The 18504-nt window shown below is 37.3% G+C and overlaps 1 protein-coding gene and 1 long non-coding RNA gene across 3 annotated transcripts; one reads left to right on the forward strand and one right to left on the reverse strand.

Annotated features, from left to right (window-relative positions):
• Positions 1 to 470: 470 nt before the first annotated feature.
• On the forward strand, positions 471 to 15530 carry LOC148936249 (uncharacterized). Its single transcript, XM_089078643.1, has 5 exons — positions 471 to 682; positions 4245 to 4374; positions 4612 to 4808; positions 4928 to 5248; positions 10262 to 15530. The coding sequence occupies exons 1-3, from the start codon at positions 663 to 665 to the stop codon at positions 4765 to 4767; spliced, it is 306 nt and encodes a 101-aa protein (XP_088934769.1). The 5' UTR covers positions 471 to 662; the 3' UTR covers positions 4768 to 4808; positions 4928 to 5248; positions 10262 to 15530.
• LOC148936250 (uncharacterized) lies at positions 5257 to 17397 on the reverse strand. Of its 2 annotated transcripts, XR_016139671.1 has the most exons (4): positions 16778 to 17397; positions 16223 to 16389; positions 15997 to 16132; positions 5257 to 9821 (listed from the first exon to the last, which is right to left on the reverse strand). It is a non-coding gene; the product is annotated as an uncharacterized LOC148936250 (long non-coding RNA). The 2 variants fall into 2 exon arrangements; XR_016139670.1 differs by having other exon boundaries at positions 15997 to 16389.
• Between the last annotated feature and the right edge of the window lie 1107 nt (positions 17398 to 18504).

Consider the following 18504-nt stretch of genomic DNA (forward strand, 5'->3'; position numbering starts at 1 on the left):
GTCAAAAATTACCAGAGAAATTATTTTTCGGACGGTTAATGATCTGGTAAATGTAGGCGATAATTTTGCCGCGATGGTATCGCTTTTCTGCAGGCGCTGCCATACTTTATCTCCGACAGGTTTTCAGGCGCGGTGTCGCATGTTATAATATTTTGTTTATTTTTGAAACGCATGAGCGAAGTTTGCGCGGACGACCTTGTATGCTTCCTGGAGGATGCGACAATTTGATTCTGGCGGTGGTACGGTAATGTCACGTTGATCCGTGGAGAGGGGGATGTTCTTTCGTCCGTGATTTAGGAATGCCGGGCTATACCCGGTGGCTTTATGCCACGCGATGTAATGCGTGAAGCGCAACGCCTCAATGCTTTGATCCCACCGGCGATGATTATGGTCGATGTATTGTTTGATCATTGTTTTGACAGTCTTATTCGTTCTCTCGACCGGATTGCATTGAAACGCGGGAGAAGTACAGTGTGAAATATTAAATGTCTCCAATAATTTTTTGAATTGTCCGGCGATGAATTGCCTTCCGTTATCAGAGATAAAGGTGCGCGGTCCGTGCCGGTGAATAATATGATTCTCGACGGTTGCGTGATGGCACGACGGAGCAATTGCAACTCCACCCATTTTTTGAAGCGATCCTGCATTACTAACAGCCACGAATGTCCGTTCACCGAGTGGGGTAAGAGTCCTATTAAATCTATCGTAATTTATTCCACGAATATGAGATGAAGGCGGTGTGTTTTTTGCTTAAGTTTCTTAAGACTTAAGTTTCTCAATTTCCTCACTTACCACGTATTCGTCCAGAGGGTTAAACCTGTAATTCTTTCACATGACAAACTTATCCCTCTTAATAATCTTATTTATTCTTCTTTTCTTTATTTCCAGTTCACTAGCTAAGTACCCACCAATCACTTGAATTGCTGCAGTAGATACCGTTCTGTATGCTTCGATAATTACTGTAGGATGATTCTTTGACCTGCCGTAATATTTCTCTTGACCATCACCTGTTCCACCTTGTCATGCCACATAACACATCCATATGTTATTATAAGGAGAAACACTGCTTTGTACAAAATGTCCAATATGAGTCTTCTTATGTCCCATTCGTGCGCAAACCGTTTGAGTTTCATATTTTACTAGTCTCTCTCTTACTGTTTTAACATGTGTAACAAAATTTAACTTATCGTCCACATAAATTTCTAAGTATTTATAATTGTTTGTATATTTAATTTTATTTCCATTTATTTTAATTAACAATAATTGTTCTTCAGTTTACTTTTATCAACATGGCCTGTATCTTTCTAGTCAATACTTTTAATTTATGCAGAAGGCACCAGCTATCCAACTCATTTAAAAGCGCCGTTGCACGCGTCTTCAATTCCTTTCAAGAATTTCCTTTAATGATAAATGCTATATCATTAACATATGCAATAACTTGTACCTCATCTTCTTCAAAAAGTTCTTCTATTCTTTTCAACAACATATCCATGCACCAGTTCCATGTTAACCAGTTCCATGATCTATAATTGATCCCTAAGGGCATTCTCTGTAAACTTTAGATATATAATTTCTTCAAATTTATTGCCGTTATCTTTCGCTTTGAGAAATAACTGTTGATTATCTTAAGTAGTGTGGAGTGTGCTTCTATCAAGTTTTATTGATCGCAGGCCACTATAAGTTGTTGAAATGCACCCTCTATGTCGACAAAAAGCGCAACAACATATTTACTTCGAGCTCCACATATACTATCTTTAAATGCCAGAAAGGCATCCTCAGTTGAATAATCTTTCTTGAATCCATATTGTCTATTACTTTCCAGTCCCATCTCTTTATACTTATTTTGAATTCTGTTTACAATAACTCGCTCAAAGATTTTGCTTATCACCGATAATAAAATTATAGATCTATAAGAATTTATTAATTCTCTGTCCGTATTAATAATTTTGGGTATTATTACAAGATTTGCTTTTTTCCAATTCTTAGGAAAGTTACCCTCTCTAAGGCACTTATTATATATAAAATAAGTATAACTACACTGTTGCATTCCCACAGAGCTTTTATGAGCTTCCACATTAAAATCATCCAGCCAAAGCCAATCCAGGTGCTTTCTTCTTTTTAATTTCTTCATTACAGCTTCCACTTCCATAATCTATATTCGGTTCTAAATTACAATTAACATATTTCTTATTTACAATTTTTATTTGTTTATGATTATCCTGTTCCAATTTTCAATCATCACGTGGTAAATTTCTGCAACAGGCCAATCACCGATTCAATCCAAATTCTAGTCCTCTCAGTAGGTAATGTTATCGCGCCTATGTTACATTTTTGTCTAATTTTATTTCGCGATATTTTATGTAGAATACCCCAAAGATTCTATTCTCCTCCGTCTTAATAAAATTCTTCCATGAGGCAATTTTTTCTTTTCTTATTTCTTTAACGTATTCCTAACCGTAACATATCGATTTTTTAATGCATCGAGAAGATCTGTCCGCTGCAATCTGCGCGCCCACTAAGTTGTTTCCTTTTGCTGGAAACAGTCTTTCTGAGTTGACTCAGTCTATCACTCCACCACGGAACAGCCATATTACTATATTTCTTCCTTGGGATTGATCTTCGACACGTCTTATAGTTAATATAGTGTTCAAACGTTTGTTGAAAATCACTGTATCCGCAAACATTCAATTTCTTTAACGTTAAGCTTTTCTTCAATAATATCGCAGAACCTATCCCAGTTGGCGACATTTACGTTGTAAAAAGCTTTAATAGTACATAAATCTTCCGTTTTAATTCCTGTGTCTATTTTAATTAAAATTAAATTATAATCGCAAACTGGAAACAAGTTAGTAACCTCCCACGCGAATTTAAAATTTATCATATTTCTGCCTATTATGGTCAATATTAAATTCGTATTGCGAGCTAGTAAATGTTGAGAGATTGTTCGGTCTGTTGATCACAATCAGGTCCCACTCTAGAAAAAACTCTACTTCTATTGTCAGTCTCTCCTGAATGTCAAACTATTGACTTCACATTCGCATCCATACATATCACTCTCGAATTATCTGAGCTAAAATACTATCTAATAAAACTATAAAATCTTCTTCCATTCTTTCTATCTTCCATAGGTACCAAGGAAAACTGGCAGTATAGATTTATAATATAGAAACTCATCTTTCCAAGCTGGACGCGGAAGCACATTACAGTGTTCAGTATCCCCCTACGTTATGAAATACTTCCAATTTCTTAGTATCTACTATTGCCGCTACCACGGAAAGTTAGACTTCGACTGCAAAACATTCAGCGACGGACCATCTCTAATTCCGCCCTTATAAACATAGTTCCTGCAAGCAGAGAATGTCAATATTATTCTCGATCGTTGTTTTCCTCAAGTCAGCCGACGCTGCTAAAGATCTTTGTGCATTAATCTGACCAATTCTCAGCTCCATTTTAATTTATTTCTATAAAGTTTTACATATCTCATATACTCAGAGCATTGTTCTAAAACTATGCTGAAAATTCTTTCTTCCGCTACGTATACAGTTAACACACTGAATATTATTCCTAAAATGAGAGAGGTATGCCCTCTAAACTACCACAATATTTGCATACTTGTCCACTAACTGCAACCTTTCGCCACGTTTCGCCACAAAATCTAAACACTTGTAAAAAAATGTTAATATATTCTTTAAACTTATATGACCTCCAGAGCATGAAAACCCTACTCTGATCAGTCAACAAAAAAAATCAACGAATATATTTCATTTGGCAATTGCATGATCCAATTAACTCTATCACTATTCTTGTTCACCTTAAAGCAAAACTTAAATTGAACTCTTTCTCTTAAATTTTGTAATTTTTCTTCTTCATCATCTCCGAAGTTTTTACTGATAAAATCTTCTTTTAATTCTTCAGGCCTATGCTCCTTTTCGACATCATACACAGTTATATACAAATCGAATTTTTTAGGTTCATCAATTTTGTAGTTATCAATCCATTTTCATTTAAATTCAATTGTTTTATAACAACATCTGCAACAAACATCTGCTTTGCTATTTACTTCCATCACTATCCTTCTATCTCTGTACTGTCTCATACTCTTAATCCTCAGTCTTCTCTCCCCACCAAGGGCTGCAATAATATCCGTCTTCAATTCATCATTTGATCTTTTGTCTTTGATATTTTGTCTTTTTCGTTTTCAGGTTTTAATATTACTATCTCATATTTATCTCTTTCTTTTTCAGGTTGCAACCTCCCCCTCAAAGGGCCATGATGATGACCAGGACCGGGACCAGGGCCGGGGCAAGGATTAGAACCAGAACTCGAATCAGAACGAGGACTAAGGCCAGGAGCAGTACCGGATGCAATCTGCGCGTAAGTTAAATCCTGCCTTTGCGAACACAAGTTGTGAACGTTTTCCAGTATTTCCTTTTCCAGTATAATTTGCTGTAACTTATTTTTAAGGAACGACCATTTTGATAGAATATATTTAATCTCTATTTTTTTAATTTTATTTGATTCATTAAAAAGATAATTTTCTAATTCTTCTCTTTCTTTTTTAATCTCAACCAAGGATACTTTGTATCCGAGCATAATGCTTTCATCCTTTAGTACGCTTATTCGAACATCTCCGGTATCTCCTCCCGGCTCCCCTGTATCACTCTCAAGCCCGATAACATCAAAAAGGGTAGATGGATCAGTCCTTTCTTTCACTGGAGGAGTGAAAGTAAACTCATCGGCATCCGCAACCTCAGGAATTGGAACTGAAGCAACGGAGGCCTTCAAAGTAGATCTAACTATATATGATGGTGAGCGATGAACCGAACCCCTCCGTGCAAAGGGATCACCAAAGCTCTTGTGCATCCGAAAACGTAATTTTAGCAGTTTTTGTAGTTTTTTATTTTAAAGTTTGTGTTTTTAATTTCAGCTTCTCCACGAGTTGTTCCCACGAGAACGGTGGGTCAAAGGTCTATCTAGGCAGAGCCCCCTATATCTGGATAAAGCGACTTATATATCACTGGGGTTGCCAGGTATCCCAAGAGGATCGTTTACGACCGCGCTGCTTAGCGTCCCCGCGGCCATGCAGCCATCGACAATGCCTTCCACCCTAGCTTGGGATGTTGATACATTCTTAGTCTGACCTCTCACCTCGAATCCTTCCGGCATGGTAGAACCTGCCAGAGGATCAGTCTCGGACGGCATAGCTTCAAGGATCATCGAGGCACACAAGCCCCCTCACCACGACAAGGTGATGCATCATGAGGGAGAGTAAATAGGGATAATGGGAATCTTGTTAATCCATTCATGCGCGTCACTAATTAGATGACGAGGCATTTGGCTAGTTAAGCCATATATTAGTTAAGCCGTATATTTTCCATGAATACATATACAAAAACATTTAATACATAATGTACAATGCCTTTTTTGCATGGATACAGAATACAATCGCAATACAATTATACTATCGCGATGGTCCCCATCCAGACATTTTCATCCTTGCCCTATCACAAGTTATCATTGTGGTTTGATTGAATCGCCTAAAGTTCATAGCCGATCCTTTAAGCACCTTGTGGTAATTTCTCACATTACCGATCTCTGAATTCCAAGTTCCGCAAGCGCAATCGCTGACTCTTTGGCCCAGATCCCGCGCCATGTCAGTGTAGCTGTCGAAATCTCAACATTATTAGGTGGCCTGTAACAGACTGCCAATCAAATTAATAAGTTCTACATTGTTTGCGTAGTGCTACTGATTGGACTAGTGATAGTCATCCGATAAGGGACGAGACCCTGAGACGACTTGCACATCGATGACATGAGCCTTACCACCTTTGATCGCTAATAAATCAGGTTTCTGAACTCCGGTTACTGTACGGAATACATATTCTCGCTTTCGATATTGTAGTCCTTGTTCTGAAGCTCACTTGTCAACACCATCGCCATAGCATTATGTCTCATTATTCATCCTTCATGAGTCCGAAAACATTATTGTACCACATGTGTTGCTGTCTCTTGCACGCCACATCCTCTTTGGCAGTTGACATCTTCACATTGCCGCCTGTTACCTCTGGTCGTTCTCACTTTGGATAGCAGTGCGTTTATTCAGACCTTTAAATACTGAAGCCAGTCCGATGATAGTGTAGATACATGGCGTCTCTCAATCAATCTGTCGACGTCTGAACGTTGCCGGATTCCCTGAGTTCGTAATCGTCAACGGTTTTGTAAAGATGTGTGAAGATTGTGAGGCCATTCGTCGTCCTTCTGTCTCGCCAAATGACACCATCTCCTCTTTCGTTCAGCCCATTGATTGGTGCCAGCTTTTTATGCCAGTTCAAAATCTGAAAACTCCAACCGCTCTAGTTTGGACAAAATTAACATGGGAATCATAGTCTCAAAAGAGACAAGTCTACCATATCATACCAGAGAATGAAAGAATGTTTTTGGAATATTTTTAGGAAGACATAGCCATTTATGGACTTCCGCTCGAATCTGCTTATCCAGCTTCCTCAAGTTACCATGAGAGAACTCTTCCTAAGATTAAACTGTGAATAAACCGAAGCATCAAATAAGCTGTTAGAATTCTCATTCTTTGCTGCGGTTTAAGCGGAGCCCTACGTATTCGTTCCAACAGTGACGACATATCCTTAAAATTGTGAATCGGACTTTCATATTAAACCAGACTCCCAAGTATCTAATTGGCTGGCTTGGAAAAATTCCAAGCTACGGTAACAAGTGCTCTCTAATAGTAAATAATCCCTCAGTGATCATCTTAATTTTCTTTGCCTTACCAGCCGGCACGAATGAAAATGCAGCGCACTTCGCAGGCGACAGCTGAAATCCAAAATTGTTCAAAGTATTGGCAACCCTATCCAAAGCCAACTGTGCATCCTCCTTCGTAGAAGCGACTATAATCGTCCACAAAAGTCAGCATATTCATTTCAGTACCACCCATGTTATAGCCTATCTGTACCGGGATAGAAGCTAAGACTTTATTTATAATCAGGTTGAAAATCAGTGACGAGAGAAAATCTCCTTGTTTTACTCCCCGACTGGATCGTATTTCTTCCGAAAACATCTTATCGATCTCAATCCTTAGCACAGCAGCAGAGTACAAATTCTGGAGGTAATCAATCATGTCTGGTGATATATCATACTCAATATACCAGCGTCCTATATAGTTCGTAGTGACTAACCGTGTCGAATGCCTTACGTACATCCAGAGCAATAATATGGATCTGTTTTCTATTTACTCGCGCGTCATACATCACAGCCGACAGGATGGACATATTCTTCGCACAACCACAGATAAAAATTCTCTCTGCCTTACACCAAACAGCCCATGTCGAAAGACGTTTAGCTAGTATTTTGTGAAAATGCCTCAGTATTACTGAGGCTACAGAAATTGATAGTTTGAGGATATCAGCAGATCTGAAGATTTTGGAATAAGTACTGTAAGATATTTGTTATTTCCGATTTTTAAATTTAAATAAAGTTAACGACTTGTCAGGAACTGGTGTCCGTTTAATTTAAATGTCCGTTGGTTTAAAGCGTGCATAAAGTGGAGTCGTCCGTCACGTGATGGATAATGGAATAAGAATGGCGGGCAGAATAACTTGCAGACAATTTAATAGAAAATATTGGAAATGTATTTAACCGACATTTCGAGCTGACAGTTTCAGCGCGAAATACAAACGACGGCGTGAGGATTTACAATAACGACTTAGTTCGACTACGACTATTCGACTTGACTCGACTACGACTATTCGACTAGACTCTCGCGGATGATACGTCCGTTTCAACCGCCGACTGGGGAGAAAGTGCCGATCGCCTGCTGCTCCGAACAACTGGAGTTCGATGATTTCAATTCAAACAGTGATTGCATCAGCCTTTGGTGATTGATCAAATCGAAGTATCGAAAGACAGCGCTGGGATCGATCGAGAGCCGTTCTCATCGCCGAACAGCATTTTTGGTGCCATCCACTGGTCGCCTTAGGAACTTCTTACAATACTGTCCTAGAATCCCGAAACTTCTTGGATATACTTTTGATTGCCATGAAGATATTGAATAGAGCTGTACGAAAGATCGGCGGAATCTCCGTCATCCATCTAGTTACTGTCATTCCATCCAATTCCGGCCCTGGGTAATTTGATCGAAGCTATCTCTGCTAGTGTTATCGACGATCATAAGTCATTTACTGTTTGACGAAGATCCGTATCCAGATTCAAATCATAACCATGCACAATTGATTGCCTCAAAAACAGACTTTCAAAACTTAATCTGCTCCTCCATCGATGGTATATCATCCGCATCGCCGTTCAAGACTTTACGGGCTATTTTTTCTCTGCAGAAGCTGCATCTTTTTGTACTCCCTATGTCTGGCTTTCCTTTTGGACAGTTTGTTTTCCACGTAACGGGAAAAGAACGAGAATTTCTTGCAGCACTTGCGCCCTCCAAATCGGGGAATACACTTTTTTATCAATCGTTCAAACATTGATCTGGTGAGCGTCTTTGAACACGACAGATCGCTGCTCGAATCCAAATGCCGCCATGCATCTCGGAAATTATTTTTTCAGAAATATCCATTAGTCATTGTAGCATCACGTTGGAACAGGGGTTGTGTCAATCTGCCTGATGACAGTATCTCATGTGAAGAACTTCGTATTTCGTCCATACTTTGAACAATCAATTGATTTTTATATGCAATTACCAGCTCTTTATAATCTTGACACCTATGCTTTAATCGCTTCCAAAGATCTTTTCGATTTAATTTTTGTCAGCAGATATGCATTCGTAGCCCGTGTACCTTTAGAAGCATAAGCCTCTTCCAGTCTAATTTCTTTTTCACCTGGGCCTCGATCCCGCAGATATTCTTTTATTGTATTCAATGGATCTTTTCTTTTCGTGGAGACCTAGACCAGTTATCGTTGTGAATGATCGAAAACAAAGCGAGCAAACAAACTGCGGCTATTGACAATCAACAAAACCGTAAGCCTCATCATTTCTTCCGAGTTCCTCTGGAAGGAGAGCCATCGTGAAAAGAGATTTGGAGGAAAGCTCCGAAGTACCTCCCCATTCGCATGTATTATTATTTAACGTAGCACCAATGAAAGTTCCTCTCGCGAAGACGGGGCGAAAGAGGGAGCTAACCCCAGACACTAAGCATTCAATTAGTGTCTTTACTTGGCTATCGCAACGGTTGGAATTCTGCGGCCGAGATTCGTTCGTAAAAGAAGTGCGCATTGGCTCCGACGGGCGACAAATCCCCGCTCTTACTAATTGGTGATTACGACTTCCTACTTATTAGTACTGTATTATTTTAGTTCGTTCGTTTAACTTTCGTTGTAAAATCGGACATTTTGAAGTATCAAATGCAGAATGCTCGACTGTTGACAATTTTGCTCCCATACAATTATAACATTTCAAAGGGCCACTCTTGTTTGGACACATCCTCGATTTATGCAAATCGCAACAATGTCCACATATATCTTTATTGGCTCGACAGTCTCCAGTAATATGCCCAAAGCCAAGACACTGGGTTGGTACCCCTCAACGCGTCAAATACGCTTGGCCGGGCCGAACCGTCTCCGAATCTTCCACGGCAAGCTGAGAATTGCTGGGGATTTCCCAGCGCATCAAGTTCGCTCGATCCGACTCCGCCGCCACCGAATTCCGCTGCTAATTATCGGGCGCCCCCCGATACAACTGCACATCCGTCCAAGTACCGGAGCATACCCCGGTCGGCCGAGTACTCTCGTCGAAGAAACCTTCCATCAGTGCTGGGGTTCACCCCAGCCACGGTGGTTCCGATGGAGTCCGGATATCACTATGAAAAAAAATTTCTCTATTTTGTTTCCATATTACTAATTGAATTGGAGGTAGTTAATGATCCAGCATATTGAAATATAGAAGCATTTGTCTGTTAATTTTCTTTTATCATCTAATAATAAAGTTTCAAAGTGGTAATGTCATTAATCCATTCGAAAGTATATTCAAAAATTCTGGATAAAAACTATTTTCAAATAATATTATTGAATCATTCTTAATCGTTTCTTGAAATTTTACTTATGGATTTTGTCTGCTCAGATATGTACTCTATTGTAATATTAATAATTTTATTATATTTAGTTTATATATTGTACAATAAATATTTGAACAATATCCGGAGAATTAATAATTTTCATTCAGATTAATATTATTTGTTAAAGTATTACTTTAAACTTTAATGCGCAATTCGGCCTTTGTAAATAAAACAATATTTTACAGGTGACCTTGTTGGGCATCGAAAACTGTGCTTACAATGTTGCGCCGATTTGCGCTTCTATTATTTTTTTAAATATTTTCTTAGAAGAAAGTTAAACAAATGGCCAGGCGCAAAAATCTGTCTCGAATGCGAAAATAATTTTTCATTCTATACTACTGGCTTCGACTGCTGTATTCAATTGTTACATAAATCCCTTCCTCTCAAGTCATTAACGAGTTAGAATATTTATATGGTTTCGGTGTAACTTTTAATGTAACTATAACAACAATGCTTTTCATCACATAAATAAAATAATTTTTGTAAAACCAGCACGGCGTTCAAACCATATTGTAAAGGGGAAAGAGTTAATTTCTACGGTATGTATTAATTCTCTGATGATTTGCAATTATTAGCTATAGTAGCAACATTATAGTAATTTTTAATACAAAATTTTCTCCTTGTAGATAAATATTGTTTTCTAAAGAGCGAAAATGAAGAATCAACAGCTTTTTGATATTTGGATTACAACTTTGAGGAACAAAATTGAAAAAAACAAAATCATTGAAAAATATATTATTAGTTATATATATTATTAGTTCTATTTTTCGCAAAACTTCTTCAAAAATTGTTTCAAGTAAAAGAAAAAATTCGTTTCTTTTGCAAGAAAATATCTGATAAGTGGGAAAATGCAATCAAAAAAAGGAAAAATTTATTTTGAAACATTCAAAGTTTCTAAACAAATGTGTAACTTGGAATGGAAATTTCTGAAAATACAATCAAACAATAACGGCTATCAAAATCATTTGACGAAATTTATGATCGATCCAAGCATCGAAGAGTTCAAAAAAACTGTAGAAGAACACAAAACTTATGTATGCTGCTGAATTAAAATTACGAAAATCAGGAAAGCGTACAACTGCAAAACTTGTCAAGAGATCACTTCATCTTCTCCCAAGACAACTCATATTATAAGTAAAACTTGGCTATGATTGAAAATCGATTGAAATCTTTTTAATTATGACATTTTCTGAAAATGAAGCATTATCTCTTATTGACGCAGACTTATCGAAACATCAATATATGATTTTACGAGATGCTTTAAAAACTCATAATATAAACGCTGCTTCCAAGTTATCAAAAATTGTCACTGCAAAGAAAAAAATGCTATCCTGCTCAAGAAAATATTGCTATAACTGAGTGTACTGAAATTAAACAGAGTTTGCTGGATCATACTGTTGCACGAATCGTGGAAAATCAAAAGAACGTTCTACCTCAATTTAACAACGATGAATTTTCTAGCTTAGTTCTGTTATCCTGTGGCGTTGGTGAGGAGCATTGTCCACGATGTGCTGAGTGATGGCGAAAAAAGATGTTGGCCGCGGTGAGATTCGAACCTAGGTCCTTAGGCAGGCTACCAGGCTGCGCTATGCGGGCCATGGTTCTTTTCGTGGATGCTTTGTTAGGTATTAGTTGTGTGAGCGGGGGACCACAATCCAAATAGGATTTTGACAGAAGCAATAGCTACAGCGAATATCATGTGAAAAAACATGTGAAGAAGAATTTGCTGATACAGATTTGTTCGTAACTTCCATGGTGCCTCTTCAACTCTACGTAGACAATAATAATAGAGAACGTAAGATCCTTTGGCAAAACCCTCGTCCATCATCAACTCGGTACTGCAGACCAATAAAGTTCAGTTTAAAAAAGAGAAACTGTTGACTTGTCAAAGGAAGAAGAAGCTAAAGTTGAATCTTAGTGTGAACTTTTAATCCTCATAAAATTGACTATGCACAGTCGAAATTTAAATATTACACACAAGATGAACCTAACGATGGACCGTAAAGTATGTAATGCATTAAGCTCAACTTCATTTGCACAAGTGTGTTTTGTATGTCAAGCATGACCTAAGGAAATAAACAATATTGATGCGGTTTTAACGAAGCTAACTACAACTTTTCGATTCGGTCTCTCGCCTCTACACGCTTGGATTCGCTTTTTTGAGTATTTCTTGTATGTTGTCTATTGGAGTTTAAGAAATGGCAGGCACGAAGAGTTGATAACACCACAATGAAGGCAAGAAAAACTTTATTACAAGATAAATTCAAGCAAAAAATAGGCTTAATCGTAAACAAGGTCCAGTAAAAAGAAGCTGGAACGTTCAATACTGGAAATGTGGCGCGGCATTTCTTCCAAAATCCTTCGGAAGCTGCTTCCATAACAAGGATTGAGGAGACTTTGATCTGGAGATGTTCTGTTATTTTACAAACTATATCTTTAGGGTACACGATTAATACGGAAGCATTCGATATGTTTGCTATTGAAACTGCAAGGTTATTGGTAAACCAATATCTCTGGTATTATTTATCTGCGTCCATGCATAAAATACTTATTTATGGATCAAAAATAATACAGGAAGTTTTGTTGCCAATTGGTCAACTGTCGGAAAAAGCAGCCGAGTCAAGAAATAAAGATTTAAAAAATTATCGTGAGCATCACACAAGAAAAATGTCACGAAAAATAGCAAATGAAGACTCAGTCGCCTCTTATTAACGTCTGATCCGTTAATAACAAGTCTTCGTAAATTTCTTGAAAAACAATATCAACCATTCCCATCTAAAATACTCAAACTTTTGCAGTCATCGAAAATTGCAGAAGACGTCAGACAATCAGATTAAAATAACATTATTATTTCTTAAAAAATATTTTAACGCAACCATTTTCGTGAATATAACATTGTGTTTTATAAATAGATAAATTAAAATCATTAATAATGTGTTTTTATTTGTTTAGATTAGAGAGTTACTTTAGTGTATTAAGCAATCAATACATTAAAATAGCTATGTTCGGCTACGAATTCCATCGGAACCACCGTAGCAAGCCGAGTACGCTTGGCACTCCAAAACCTTCCACCAGGACTGGGGCACACTCCAGCCGGCTGAGTGCACTCGGCAATCCGAGCCCTCGCAACTCCATCCGCGAGATTGTTCTCGGAGAGAACAGGTATACCATGGGTATACAAGGAGAGAACGAGTATATCACGGGTATACAAAAAGAGAATGGATTCTCCGTGACCCGAGTGGTCACAATTCCCTCCACAATAATTCATCCTCGCAATCAAAATCGCCGCCTGCGATTCACCATATCCTTGGTGCTACTTCTGATTAAGACTGATTAAGACTCCGGTCTATTTGGATATAATTGCGGAGGAATGTCATCAGGAGACACGGTAGTATCTCGGGTGTCAAGTCAACCGAGAACACTGTGACCTTACGCGTGACTTTACGCGAGTCGGTGAGATGCGAGCATCCGAAATTATCTCAATAACGGCTAAACTGATCAAATTTTAAGTAGGCTTAATCGATAGCTTGTATTCGACTTACATAATAAAAGTATTTTTATTTTTCTGCTACGTGCTCTACGAACGGAGATATTGCTACGCAAAGTTTGATTTGAAAATTTTTACTTTAAGAAACGTCATTATCATCGTTGCCCGGTTCTCATCTACGGTTGCAATTTCTGTCATGGAGGCGCCACTGTTTAATGTACACGCATGTTCCCGGCGGGAATGGTGTCTGTTCGCTCGGCGCGCGGCCGCTATACATACATACGAAGCGCATATGTCCGTGTTTCCGCGGAGCGCGAAGGAGATCGTGGAGCGAAAGGAAAAAATAGTATAGGGGATAATTCGATGTTGCATTCTTAACGCGAAATGGTCGAGAGAGAAAGCATAATATCAATTTCGGTGTCCCTTTGTTGTCTCACACACTGCGAATGAGAGACCGCGGTGTCTTTATACGTCGCGCTTTTTTTCTTTCTCTCTCGTTCTGATTAATTATTGATTATTCAATGATTATTTATTTATTTAATTGATTATTTAAATATGATTATTAATTATTTAATTATTGCGTCATAATTCTTTTATATTTTAAAAAAAGTTACGTGTAAAATTACAACTATCATTGCGATTTTGGACATTGAATGTCTGACAGCCTATCTCAAGCAGCTGATATTAAAAATTATTTTAAAAAATAATGAATTCGCGAAACTGTATTCAAAAATAAGGAAGATTATATTCATAATAATAAAAAGTTATTAATAAATGAAAATGTGAAAATCAAAATAAGTATTTTCGAAATGAATATTATGTTGTAAATTTAAAATTTGAATTTGCAATAATGTAGTTATAAAAAGTATTATTTCTATACGTAAAAGTATTATTTCACGTTACATTATGTCGTATCATTTCTATACACTTATATTTAATTGTAAATGTAATCCTATAATCTTATAACACAAGAAGTTTACTTGTACATGCAAATTTAAAAATGTGCGTAAAACTGTTACATAAAGCTCCAAATTAGTGCAAGTGATAGTTGTAATTTTACACATAATTTCTTTTTAAAATGTATAATAAAAGAATTACTACGCAATCATAATTAAATAATCAATTAAATCAATAATTAAATAATCATTAAATGATTAATTATTGATTATTTAATGATTAGCCTAGTTTTCCGCGCATTTATAAATTTGTAGTGTCCGAATTAACTTCTTGTGTCGTAAATAAGATTGTAGAATTACATTTACAATTAAAGGTATATGTGTATAAAAATAATATAATTGAACGTAAAATAACATATAGAAGTAAAAGAGAAAATATGTCATATCGCTCGTTTTTTCATTCTCTAACCTATTTATTCTCGTTATGCTTATTATAGAAAAAAAATGTCAAGTATGAAAATGTCAAAATGCCCTTTTCGAATATAGAAAGATGATTAATACTACAAAATTCCTGATATCACTATAAAATTATCTTTTTACAAAAAGGTAAAAAAGGGTGTCAAGTATAGTAAGATCCTAAACCTAAGTATTATATCACAACTTATTAAGTTCAAATAATATCTAATATTCAACCCTAATATGTATATCATTTATATAAAAGATTTGACATCAAAAATGTGGCGCCAAGTTATAGTCTTATTACCTCGAAAGTTAAATGTATTGTACAATTGCTTTTAAAAATGTAAATCAATCAATGATTCGTATCTTTGTATTCCTATTAAAATCTTCTTATTCTAAAACCCACGTGATAGTAGCTTTAATTCTTTTTAAAAAATAATGATATCATAAAATTGCGTTTATCTTAATTAATATGTATATCATCTATATAAAAGATTTGATATACAAAAAATGGCGCCAAGTTATAGTCTCATTACCTCGAAAATTAAATGTATTGCTTTTAAAATTAATTGCTTTTAAAAAATGTAAATAAATATTAATAAATGATTCGTATCTTTGTATTCTCATTGAAGTCTTCTTATTCTAAAACCCAAATGATAGTAGCAATTCTTTTTCAAAATTATGATATCATAAAATTGCGTTTAACCTAATTTAACTCAAATGATATGTATCTAACATAAGTGATAGTAGCTTTCATTCAATCTCAATATATGTATGCATAATATTCCGGCATATCCTTTTGTAAAGAATTTTTAAATACATGTATATTTGAATCGAATGGAAAATTTAATTACAAAAAATTAAAGATTAAGAAAGAAAGACAATTCTTAATTAGAAAGAATTGTCACGATTGTCAACTGAAAAAATTGGTGAGACTAAAAACCAAACAACCAATGGTCCTTACAGATACGCCGGGAGTTGCATTTGACAAGATCGCGATGGACGTGATGGACCCTCTGCGCAAAACTAAACGTAGTAACAAATATATTTTAACAATACAAAATCTACTTACTCTTACTAAATACTCGATTGCTGTACCAATGGAAGAAACGAGCACAATAACAACTGCAGAAGTGTTCGTCGACCATTTCATCTGTCGTTTTGGATGCCCGAAAACTATTTTAACCGACCAGGGAACAAACTTCTTAAATTACCTGAAAAATATTGCCAAACGCTTTAGGATCAAACACTACCGTACTTCTGCCTATCATCCATAAGCTAATGGGTCTGTCGAACGTTCTTACCGTTTTTATGGAATACTTAAAGACTTTCATCGATAGAAATGAAGAGTGGGATAAGTTTATGAAAAGAGCGACATTTTCATATAATACAAATGTTCATGAAGGCACAAAATTTATACCCCATGAGTTAGTATTTGGGAAGATGGCCAGGATCCCATCCAGTCGATGACCTGTAAAAGAAGGAATGGAAACGTATCAACATCACTTGCAACTTTTTGATCGTATAAGCGAAGCACAAGAAATCGCTAAAATCAATTTGGAACAAGCAAAAGTTCGCTCAAAACGTTATTATGACAGAAATTTAAACCAAGTAAATTTCCATGTTGGCGATTATGTATTCTTGAAAACAGAGAGGAAAACTAATAAATTTTCGGATAAATACTCCGACCCCTATAAAATCCTGGAGATTCTTTTGACTACGAAAATGTACGAATTTAAAAACACTATCAAACTGGTTCACACTAATAAATTACAATTGTCTCATATGACTGATCCCGGTTAAAACCTTAAACAATTTTGAGTATTGGATTACACCTTGTAATGTCTGTATATACTTACAGATGTTCACCATACCCTTGGTGCTACTTTTGACTAAGACTGCCTCTGGTCTATTTGGATATGATTGCGGAGGAACGTCATTTAATGTAATCACCGTATCTTTGCTGGACGTGGGCGAATGCCATACCACGGACTCCTGATCTAACTCTACCATTGTATATATACAACTGCTACAAGTTGCCGATTACTCGCAGATAGGCATCATTTTCTGCAAGATAGAAATCGATCGACAAATATTTCATTATGGAATGCACTCACATATCTCCAGTACGTGGAGGCCATAAAAAATATCTACTAGAACTTGATCAACACAAATGCGCTCGTCTACACGAAACGGGAAATCCATCGTTCTGGGAAATTCCGTTTCTATCATTGGATTGCTTCTCAATGTCACCAATTATCGGATCGTCACTGGATACTACCAACATGGATGGTTCCTGTAAAGGAAGCCATTTCTCGGATTCTTACGGGACCTGGAACGATGTCATCGTCGAAGCCGCCGTTACCATTGTAACGGTGTACTTTTCTGACGTCGTGGATTAACTCGCCGGTGCCAGGATTCGGGAGAAGGGAGAGATCCGATCCTTATGAACAACATACAGCAATTAACCAAAATATAAGATTTATTGAGTGACTAATCGTATATACAGAGGGTAGGTGAGCGTGCGTGTATGTGTGTGTGTGTGTGTGTGTGTGTGTGTGTGTGTGTGTGTGTGTGTGTGTGTGTGTGTGTGTATGCGAATGTGTATTCAGGCGCAGTGTAATGTTCCGTACGGTGATAATATTTACAACGGTAGGCGAAAATACAAAGCTTGCGAAGCGGAGTAGCGGTATCTATAAAGATTGTAGAAGCGGGGAGCAATAACTACACAGATCGCAGAAACGGAGTAGCGGTAACGATAGATAGCTACAGAGATAGATAGAAACGGAGTAGCGATATTTACAAAGCTCGCAGAAACGGAGTAAAGGTAGCGAGAGAGAAACACGGTGCAAGAGAGAGAACGCGAGACTTACAAGCTAACTTTGTACAATATATACAAGCTCCAAGCGAGGGCAATCGCGCGTGTGCGCTCAGGCACGCTACCAATGCCCCTAGCTTCGGAGAGATAACACCCTTCTCCGTGATTTCATCAGGAAAGTCGGAAAAGATCAACGCCGGTAGCATCCTGGCTTCGGAAAGATAGCACCCTTCTCCGCGGTCTCGTCAACAGGAAGGTTGGAAAGGAAATCTCGGTCAAGGCTCGAGAACACCCTGAGTTGTCTCGCTTGAGACGAGAACTGGTACCGACTCGTCCGGCGAACCGGCTTATATACCGCTCCGGCTGTCCCTATCTCTACGTTTTTCCTCGGTGGAAGAAGTCTCCTGCGGTAGAGATTACACGGGTAGTGACGCTCAAAGAACGCCGGGCTGATGGTCGGCCTTAGAATTAGTGATGGCATGCGTGCCGTTACACCATTACACTGCGAGATTACTTTGCACCTGCAAGGACAAAGACAGATTATATTACACTCCGCTCAGGAATTCAATGCACGCTTTCAAGGAATGAATGTATCGATGAAGACAAGGAAAATGTATATTGGACTCCTTTACCCAGAGAGAGAGATATAACTTCCATGCTTATAATGTCTTGTATCGAGGTCAAGCTTATAAAATAGCTGATTCAAACACTTGATACCCTATTGTATACTCGTTAATAACAAAATATGTCACTTTTGCCTTATCCAAA

Source organism: Pogonomyrmex barbatus, unplaced genomic scaffold (assembly GCF_055798465.1).
Source record: "Pogonomyrmex barbatus isolate J1 unplaced genomic scaffold, ASM5579846v1 scaffold26, whole genome shotgun sequence".
NCBI classification, from domain to species: domain Eukaryota; kingdom Metazoa; phylum Arthropoda; class Insecta; order Hymenoptera; family Formicidae; genus Pogonomyrmex; species Pogonomyrmex barbatus.